We start from the raw sequence: 11,028 nt of genomic DNA, 5'->3' as shown, positions 1-11,028 counted from the left end.
TCTTTATGATCAAATTTTGATTGAATGATGATTAGCTTAGAGTTAACAAGGTCAATTCACCTAAATCTAGAATGATCCCAATAGCTGGCGATGATAGGCAATAATAATGGCATTGATCTAATCCAAGTGAACAACATGAAATTAGCAGTAGTGATAGATTGAATGTTCCGTCATGTCCTAAATGAAATCAACATAAGCATGCAATGTTATCTTATCATTTTATAAGGATTAAATCCTCTTTCTAGTATCTATGTTTTAACAAGATGAGTGATCTTAATAAACCATAAAATATTATAGATGCAATAACTTGAAAAAGTTTTGATTTTGGTGAAAGGACTACAAATTAAGAGATGAAGTTTGGCTTGATGTGTGATTGGAATCATACCACTTGTGTTATAGTAGGTTATATAAGAATTGAGTTTAGTTTTATATCAATTATATGAAAAATATATTGATGTAGAAAGGCTAAATAGTTGGTTCACTTATACATTTAAGCTTTGAGATTAAAAATGAGTTTAATTGTTACTAGAGTATCAAATCCAACTTTTGCTTTTGTTTGTCCTCAATTTTTAACAATTAATATCATAATATATAGTTTGATGAGGTCAAGTGGTTTATTTAGTTTGTCTTTCATAGATGTTTATTTCATTTTATTATGTTTAAGTAAATTTTAAGAGCAAATGACTACTAAGAAGCTCTATGTTGTTGAATAGGCTTTTAATAGAAAATTAAGTTATAAAGTTTATATTTAAGGGTGTAGAGGTGTTAGAGGATAATCCTCACATAAGGGGAAATTATTAAACCATATGAGAATATTGTGTTTAATATTAGATTGAATGAAAAAAATATAACATTGTCGAAATAATGAGTGGATCATCATCACTCACAATTGATGTATCGAGTCCAATTGAGATCCCCTTTAACTCACACTCATTAAGAAAAAAAAAATGAGAACAAGGATCAGTCTAGCGGCCTCTTAACCCCCATTAATCATAGCAAGGACGAGAATACCACTCTTTATGTGATAATAGTTGCACCCAAAGATATCAATATATGCTAACATGCATGCCAGATTTTAGTTCATCCAAAAAATTAATTGACCAAAATGAAAATAGCAGTAATATAACAAAGGTTAATCCAATATACGATGAAGATGGTAACAAAATGTATAAATAAAAAAGTAGCATCACGTTTTTTTTCTTTGGGCGTTATTTTTTAAGAAAAAAAAATAGAAGTGAATTAGTGTCAATTCACCACACAATGAAAATGGAATTATGTATACTCTAATGTATTAGGTTCATAATAAGTCACATACAAATACATGTATGTGCGAAGATGAGATATAAATATAAACATCATCTTAGGGAGTGTGGAACCAAAAGGAAAATGGAAATTGGGCCAAAGTCAATGATGATTAAACATGCTTTCAACCTGAAGGCTTAACCATATATGAGAGGCTAAAAATTTAGAATTTCTATAACATATTTTCAACTATTTGAAGTGCGCTTAAAGTCTTATATGTCCCTTAAGAGTCTCTCATTCACATATGAGCTATCACTATTCATCACTCTTCCCAAATAAAATATTTACAACATCATAGAGTATCATGCACTAAGAACTCTCTCAACTACATTAATATGGGTGTCACTTGATTTTGAACTTACTTAAATACAATATAAGGTGATAATGACCAATAAGAAACATAAACTATATGAACCATTTGATATCAATTGAAGTTTTGGTTATGATACAATTTTTTAGAGAGTGTGAACATAAGAATAATTAAAGTTATTAGATACACTTGTTGTGATAGATACACTGGTGGTTGAAATTAGATTTGACCATCAATACATCTAGCCTAATTTTGATCTGTCTTCCTTAAAATGTAGTACATAATCAAATGTTAAGAACGAGTGATTTATAGTTCCTATGATTTTTTATTTCCTTATACCAAGATTGAACATATTTTAATATCAAATTATTCCTACAAAGCATTCATATGGTTGAGTGAGCTTATGATGTATGATACTTAACAATATGTATAAGATTTTATTTTATGGAGAGTGATTGCCATTATGGAGAGCTCTCATGTAAGAGTAAATGTATTAATTAGACACATGAGGCGTTTGGTTTATTCACATTTTAGATAGCTTTTTTTCACACATTAGATAGCTAAAAATATGTTATTGTACATATTAGGATATTGGGGCGGCTGCTTTGGGTTTTTTTTAAATTTTTTTTTTGGCGGCCTTTTTAGACTGGACAACAGCTAGAAAATTTTTCGGCGGCTTTTTTTTCACCGGAAAACTTTTCCTACGTGCTGGCTTTACCAGTGAAAAAAATCAGCTGGTAATAAATGATTTTCATGTAGCGAAATATCAGTCATAAGAATGGTTTCAAGAACATAGAGCTAAACTCATTATAACTTGTTTATTTATGGACGACTTTTCCCTTGCTAGATATCCTCACATTTCACTTCAAAAATACTTTACACATTTACACCACTAGTATTTGCCTCTTCATCATCTTTAGCTACTTTTCCTCTTCTATATATTCCATATACTACAAGTTGAATGATGCCTAAGGGGAAACCAACGAAATTAGGTGCCTGCAATTATAGTATTTAAGAGCATATTAGATAAACAATACATATAAATTAATACAAATTAAATGCACAATTTAGTAATTTTAATTAAATATTACCGCAATAAAATAATCATGAGAAACAAATCCATATGCTATCCATAAAGAAGTGGCGAGGAGTGTGAAGAAAGACAAGTGGAAAGGCATGAACTCCACACTCTTTGTAGCTATCACTTGCTTCTACATTCAAAGAAAAATATGTAGATTAGAGAAATTTTATTGGCCCCACCTTGTCCCAAATCACCTTAAGCTAGTTCAATTGATCATTCACGATTAAGGCTTCGTTTGGGATGCTTTTTTATTGCTTCTTGAAGCAACTTTTTAGTACAAAAATTTTAATTTTTGTACTGAAAAGCTGCTTTAAGAAGCAGTAAGAAAGCTATCCCAAACGAAGCCTAAAACATGCATGAAAACATGTCTATGTCATCTCATCATAATCGTCTCAATGAGACCATCATTTATATTACAAATTCATCCAATTTGATGCATGTAATTCAATGAAGAAGAATTATAACTAATTTGAAAGCAAAGAAACTTAGGCTTCGTTTAGGACGGTTTTTTTATTGTTTTCTAAAACGGAGTTTTAATACAATTTTTTTTATTTTTGTAGTAAAACTCCGTTTTAGAAAGCACTGAAAAAGCCGTCCCCAACGAATCCTTAGGTTTCATTTGGGACGGCTTTCTTAATGCTTTTTAAAGCAGCTTTATAGTATAAAAATTTTATTTTTTCTACTAAGAAGGTGTTTTGAGAAGATTAAGAAAGCCGTACCAAACGAAACATTAGGCTTCGTTTGGGACAGCTTTCCTACTGCTTCTTGAAACAACTTTTTAGTACAAATTTTTAATTTTTGTACTAAAAAACTATTTTAAGAAGTAATAAGAAAGCCATCCCAAACCAAGCCTTAGGCTCCATTTGGGAGTACTGCTTTTTAACTGCTTCTTAAAGCTGCTTTCTAATAAAAAAATAATTTTTTGTACTAAAAAACAGTTTTAAGAAGCAGTACGAAAGCCGTCCCAAACTAAGGCTTAGAGAAACAACATTTGCTTATAGAAAATACCCACCAAAGCTGCCAATGGAGAGGCATACATTGCTATGGAGGCGGCCGTGCCAATACTTCCTACAAACTTCCTCCGAGTCTCGTGATCATGCATCTTGAATTTGGATACAAACGCAGTTATCAGAAACACAGTTATTATTGTCAATAGCTGCATCAAAATATTCCTCTGCACAAAAAAAAAAATGAAATATAAGCATATATGTATAGTTGAGAAAGTTATTACTCATTAAGGCTTCATTTGTGACAGCTTTGTTGTTGCTTTCTTAAATAATTTTACAATACGTACACAAATTTTTTGAAATAGAAAATTTTATACTAGAAAACCGTTTTAAGTAGTATGAAAGCTGTTCTTTTTTTTTTTTCTGTTTCGCTCATAAGATTCTATAGGCCTCAATCCTATTTTATCTACCCTGAAAATAGAGCCTAATTTCGCTCTTGCTTTTATGCCTGATTCGAAGTAAAGTTAATGTTGTAGGCTTCGTTTTGGGCGGCTTTCTAAAATTTTTATACTTAAAAGCTATTTTAATAAGCAATAAGATAGCCGTCTCAAACGAGGCTTAAAGTTATATTAATTCTACAGCAAGTTTCAAAATAGTTACTTTCTTGACAACAGTTTTACAATCACTTTTACGAAATGCTACAATTATTCTAAATAGATCCTTAATTATGCATTAGAACTAAGCAATAATTAGAAAAAGAAGATGTTTAGCTAAACTTGCCTTTGTCTTAGCTATGGAAGAAAACCAGATATATATGATAATAAATGAGAATTCCAAGAGGACTCCAGCTCCATTAACTGTGACCACAGATATGTTTTCCCAACCATAGCTCACTATAGGAAGACCATACCATGTATAATTAAGGCAATTAAATAGAGCAAGCAAGTATGGTATGCATGAATATTCTCCTGTGCTTCTCTTCTGTATCACTCTTTTGAAAGTTAATCTGAAGGGAAAAAAAAAAATTTTTCATAAGAAGATCAGCAAAAACAATGAGTATATTTGGGATAACTACAACTTTTTATAAAGTTGTTTGTGATGAAAATAGCTTAGTTATTATGATCAGAGGAAGCAACTTTCTACTCCAAGAAATTTTGAAAAATAGCGAGAAAGCATCAAAAAAGCAGAAGATAAATGAAATTTTGATCGCTATTTGAAAAGCAAAGCTACGAAAAAGCTGCCTGCTCCAAATAGACTTTGGTTCATTTAGGATGATTTTTTACTGCTTCTTAAAGCAGCTTTTTACATAGGAATCGTCAGTGATCAATATGTAAATCAAATATTTTTGCAAAAGAAAAAAAAAAATTGGAATTGTTTCCTTTTCAATATTGACATTTTTTTTTTCTAACATTCAAACAATATTTTTGGATAATTGTGCAGGCAATGCAGCTGTGCTTCTCCTCTTCATCACACCCATGTAATTGATAATTTGGCTATTGTTAATTCCTTCACTTAAAAGGTTTCGTTTCGGACAATTTTTTGCTTATCTCAGCTTATAAAGCTGCTTTAAGAAGCAGTAAAAACATCCTAAATGAACCAAAGTCTATTTGGAAAGGCAGCTTTTTCGCAGCTTTGCTTTTCAAATAGCATCAAATATTCATTATGCTTTGTTTTTGTGCTTTCTGCATGTTTTCAAAATTTCTTGAGTAAGAAGTTGCTTCCTCTGATCATAATAACTAAGCTATTTTCATCCCAAACAACTTTATAAAAATGTTGCAGTTATCCCAAATATACTCATTTTTTTGCTGATCTTTTTATGAAATTTTCTTTTTTTTTTCTCTTCAGATTAACTTTCAAAAGAGTGATACAGAAGAGAAGCACAGGAGAATATTCATGCATACCATACTCTGCTTGCTCTATTTATTGCCTTAATTATACATGGTATGGTCTTCCTATAGTGAGCTATGGTTGGGGAAAACATATCTGTGGTCACAGTTAATGGAGCTGGAGTCCTCTTGGAATTTCATTTTTATCATAATATATTGGTTTTCTTCCATAGCTAAGACAAAGGCAAGTTTAGCTAAACATCTTCTTTTTCTATTATTGCTTAGTCTAATGCATAAATTAGGATCTAATTTAGATATTGTAGCATTTCGTAAAGAGTGATTGTAAAGTTGTTGTCAGAAATAACTTTTTCGAAACTTGCTGTAGAATTAATATCTTTAAGCCTCGTTTGAGACGGCTATTTAACTGCTTCTTAAAATACTTTAGTATAAAAATTTTAGAAAGCGCCCAAACGAAGCCTACAACATTAACTTGACTTCGAATCAGGCATAAAAGCAAGAGCGAAATTAGGCTTCTATTTTCAGGTAGTATAAAATAGGATTGAGGCCTGTAGAACTTATGAGCGAAATAGAAAAAAAAGAATAGCTTTCGTACTAGTTAAAATTATTTAGAAAGCAACAACAAAGCTGTCGCAAACGAAGCTTATGTGTAATAACTTTTCAGCTATACATATATGCTTATATTTCAATTTTTTTTTGTGCAGAGGAATATTTTGATGCAGCTATTGACAATAATAACTGTGTTTCTGATAACTGCGTTTGTATCCAAATTCAAGATGCATGATCACGAGACTCGGAGGAAGTTGTAGGAAGTATTGGCACGGCCCGCTCCATCAGCATGTATGCCTCTCATTGGCAGCTTTGGTGGGTAATTTTCTATAAGCAAATGTTGTTTCTCTAAGCCTTAGTTTGGGACGGGCTTTCGTACTGCTTTTTAAATGTCTTTTTCTAGTACAAAAAATTATTTTTTTAGAAAGCAAGCTTTAGAAGCAGTTAAAAAGCAGTAAAATGGAGCCTAAGGCTTGGTTTGGGCGGCTTTCTTACTGCTTCTTAAAAATAGTTTTTTAGTACAAAAATTAAAATTTGTACTAAAAAGTTTGTTTCAAGAAGCAGTAAGGAAGCTGTCAAACGAAGCCTAATGTTTCGTTTGTAGGCTTTTTAATCTTTCTCAAAACACCTTCTAGTAGAAAAATATAAAATTTTTTATACTATAAAGCTGCTTTAAAAGATTAAGAAGCCGTCCAAAATGAACCTAAGGATTCGTTGGGACGGCTTTTCTCAGTGCTTTCTAAACGGAGTTTAACTACAAAATAAAAAAATTGTATTAAAACTCCGTTTTAGAAAACAATAAAAAACCGTCTAAACGAAGCCTAAGTTTCTTTGCTTTCAAATTAGTTATAATTTTCTTATTGAATTACATGCATCAAATTGGATGAATTTGTAATATAAATGATGGTCTCATTGAGACGATTATGATGAGAGACATAGACATGTTTTCATGCATGTTTAGGCTTTGTTTGGGATAGCTTTCTTATTGCTTCTTTAAAGCAGCTTTTCTAGTAGCAAAAATTAAAATTTTGTACTAAAAAGCTGCTTCAAGAGGCAGTAAAAAAGCATCCAAACGAAGCCTTAATCGTGAATGATCAATTGAACTAGCTTAAGCTGATTTGGGACAAGGTGGGCCAATAAAACTTCTCTAATCTACATTTTTCTTTGAATGTAGAAGCAAGTGATAGCTACAAAGAGTGTGGAGTTCATGCCTTTCCACTTGTCTTTCTTCACACTCTCGCCACTTCTTTATGGATAGATATGGAATTTGTTTCTCATGAATTATTTTATTGGGTAATATTTAATTAAAATTACAATTGGTGCATTTTAATTTGTATTAATTATATGTATTGTTTATCTAATATGCTTCTTAAATACTATAATTGCAGGCACCTAATTTCGTTGGTTTCCCCTTAGGCATATTCAACTTGTAGTATATGGAATATATAGAAGAGGAAAGTAGCTAAAGATGTGAAGAGGCAAATTCACTAGTGGTGTAATGAGTAAAGTATTTTTGAAGTGAAATGATGAGGACATCTAGCAAGGAAAAAGTCCTCCATAAATAAAAAGTTATAATGAGTTTAGCTCATCGTTCTTGAAACCATTCTTATGACTGATATTTCGCTACATGAAAATCATTTATTACCAAGCTGATTTTTTTCACTGGTAAAGCCAGCGCGTAGGAAAAGTTTTCCGGTGAAAAAAAACCGCCGGAAAAATTTTCTAGCTGTTGTCCAATCTAAAAAGGCCGCAAAAAAAAAAAATAAAAAAACCCAAAGCAGCGCGCCCCAATCGTCTAATGCATACTTATTTTTTAGCTATCTAATGTGTGAAAAAAGCTATCTAAAATGTGAATAAACAAACGCCTCATGTGTCTAATTAATACATTTCTCTTACATGAGAGCTCTCCTAATGGCAAATCACTCTCCATAAAAATATCTTATACAGCATATTTTAAGTATCATACATCATAAGTCATCAACATATGAATGCTTTGTAGGATATTTTGATATTAAAATATGTTCAATCTTGATATAAGAGATAAAAAATCATAGGAACTATAAATCAATCTTCTTAACATTTGATTATGTACTAACATTTTAAGGAAGACAGATCAAAAATTAGGCTAGATGTATGATGGTCAAATCAATTATCAACCACGTGATCTATCACAACAAGTGTATCTAATAACTTTAATTATTCTTATGTCACACTCTCTAAAAATTGTATATAACAAACTTCAATTGTATCAAATGGTTCATATAGTTTATGTTTCTTATTGGTCATTATCACCTTATATATGTATTTAAGTTAAGTTAAAATCAAGTACCCCATATTAATGTAGTTTGAGAGAGTTCTTAGTGCATGATACTCTATGATGTTGTAATAATTTTATTTGGGAAGAGTGATGAACTAGTGATAGCTCATATGTGAATGAGAGACTCTTAAGGGACACATAAGACTTTAAGCGCACTTCAAATAGTTGAAAATGATGTTATAAGAATTCTCTTTTTTAGCCTCTCATATAGTTAAGCCTTTCAGGTGAAAGCATGTTTTAATCATCATTGACTTTGGCCCAATTCCATTTTCCTTTGGTTCCACACTCCCTAAGATGAATGTTTATATTTATATCTCATTTCACATAACATGTATTTGTTGTGACTTATTATGAACCTAATACATTAGAGTATACATAATTCCATTTTCATTGTGTGGTGAATTGACACTAATTCATTTCTATTTTTTTTTTCTTAAAATAAAGCCCAAGAAAAAATCGTGCTACTTTTTATTTATACATTTTGTTACATTCTTCATCGTATATTGGATTAACCTTTTATATTACTGCTATTTCATTTGGTCAATTAATTTTGATGATAACTAAAATCTGGCATGCATGTTAGCTATATTGATATCTTTGGGTGCAAACTATTATTACATAAAGGGGTCATTGTTTGACAGTGGATATTCTCGTCCTTGCTATGATTATTGGGGTAAGAGGCCTAGACCTGATCCTTGTTCTCATATTTCTTTTTCTTAATAGTGTGAGTTAAGGGGATCTCAATTGGACTCGATACATCAATTGTGAGTGATGATGATCCACTCATTATTTACAATGTTATATTTTATTCATTCAATCTAATATTAAACACAATATTACTCAATATGGTTAATATTTCCCTTTGTGAGGATTATCCTCTACACACCTCTAACCCTTAATATAGCTTTATAACTTAATTTTCTATTAAAACCTACTCAACACTAGAGCTTCTTAGTAGTCATTTGCTATTAATTTACTTAAACATAATAAATGAAATAAACATCTATGAAAGACAACTAAATAAACTTGACCTCATCAAACTATAATTATGATATTATATTGTTAAAAATTGAGGACAAACAAAAGCAAAAGTTGGATTCGTATACTCGTAGTAACAATATTAAACTCATTTTTATATCAAAAGCTTAAATGTAATAAGTGAATCTATTTAGCCTTTCTACATCAATATATATTTTCATATAATTGATATAAAACTAATATTCTTATATAACCTACTATAACACAAGTGGTATGATTCCAATCACACTCAAGCCAAACTTCACTCTTAATTTGTGAGTCCTTTCACAAAATACAAACTTTTTCAAGTTATATGCATCTATAATATTTTATGGTTTTTAAGAATCTCCTCTTTTAAAACATAATACTAAGAAGAGGATTTAATCCTTATAAAATGATATAGATAACATTGCATGCTTATGTTGATTTCATTTAGGACATGACGGACATTTCAATCTATCATACTGTTATATTAATGTCTGTTACTTGATTAGTCAATGCCATTATTATTGCCTATCTCGAAGCATTTGGGATCATTCTGGATTTAGGTGAATTGAGGTCGTTAATCTAAGCTATATCATAATAATCAAAATTTGACTAAAGAATATATATGATTTCATCTTTTTTTGTTGATTAATATACAAATATTACATATAAAAACTATTTGGTAGTTGGCAATTGTTTTTTTGATTTTACTCAGCAAAGTCTTTCCAATGCTTTCTTGATTACTTTGTAACCAAACATCCATTAGCACTATCATACAATGGAATCATATCATACATATTATGTTGGATTGTTAATGATGTTCTAGGTTGATTTGTTTATTTGTATAAAGAATTTTGGCTTTATATTTAGAAATATAATTGAATCATTTAGCTCTTCTAAGATTTATTGAATTGATTGTCATGTAGATTTATAAACTATTTCTTCATAGGAACTTTTAACTGGTTATATTTAGCTCGTTTAAAAACCACATTCAATTGTGTCAAGCAATACAAATATGATTATTGAACATTTAAATATGCTAAACATGAACTATTGTAAGCTCGGCATGAGCTCATAACGGAAGAACTTATGGTATGACTAACGGTTGTTTGCATTTTAAATATAATCACAATTTTGTTTGGTTTTGCTTGTCTGTTATGTTTTAAAAATTTGATGATAGGTTATTTTTGCAAGCATAGTTAAGTTATTTCATAATAACTTCATAATCATTTTATAACTTTATTTGTTGTCTTAAATATATTTAATCAATCAAATTATTATGTAACTTAGCTCAACTTGATTGCAGCATAGACAGTGATTTTCCCCCTCATAAAAATTTACTCTTGAAAATCTTTCTAATATGAACTTTGTTGGCTAAGGATCGTTTGGGAAGACTATAACATTTTTTAACGGTGGTTGTAAATGTTGTTAATAAAGATAGAATTTTTTAAAGTTATTTAGAAGCGTTTCCTAGCATAAAATATTATGAAAATAATAAAAGCAGTAGCCAAATAAAATGTGGTTGCAGTTGAAAACCAAAGCAGTAAAAAATAATCCAAACAAGAAATATTATTACTGTGTGGGTCCGAGCGCAGAGTTGTGTCGGACTGTAAGTGTAAAATTGTGTATATTTGTGTACTTTTATTTTTGTAGATATTGTGTTAGATTGTGTACAC

The 11,028-nt window shown here is 30.3% G+C and overlaps 1 protein-coding gene across 1 annotated transcript in view; it reads right to left on the bottom strand.

Moving 5' to 3' along the window:
• Positions 1 to 2,488: 2,488 nt before the first annotated feature.
• Positions 2,489 to 11,028, bottom strand: part of LOC110092049 (bidirectional sugar transporter SWEET3b-like) — a 13,427-nt gene continuing 4,887 nt past the window's right edge. The window contains exons 2-5 of the mRNA XM_020816393.1: positions 4,421 to 4,646; positions 3,706 to 3,867; positions 2,704 to 2,823; positions 2,489 to 2,608 (exon numbers count right to left, since the gene is read on the bottom strand). Of these exons, the coding sequence (XP_020672052.1) occupies positions 2,489 to 2,608; positions 2,704 to 2,823; positions 3,706 to 3,867; positions 4,421 to 4,646 (628 nt within the window). The remainder of the gene's footprint in view (positions 2,609 to 2,703; positions 2,824 to 3,705; positions 3,868 to 4,420; positions 4,647 to 11,028) is intronic.

The sequence above is a fragment of the Dendrobium catenatum genome, unplaced genomic scaffold, assembly GCF_001605985.2.
Source record: "Dendrobium catenatum unplaced genomic scaffold, ASM160598v2 fragScaff_scaffold_993, whole genome shotgun sequence".
Lineage (NCBI taxonomy): Eukaryota > Viridiplantae > Streptophyta > Magnoliopsida > Asparagales > Orchidaceae > Dendrobium > Dendrobium catenatum.
The sequence above is the reverse complement of the archived record's forward strand: the minus strand, read 5'-3'. Positions and strand labels throughout refer to the sequence as shown.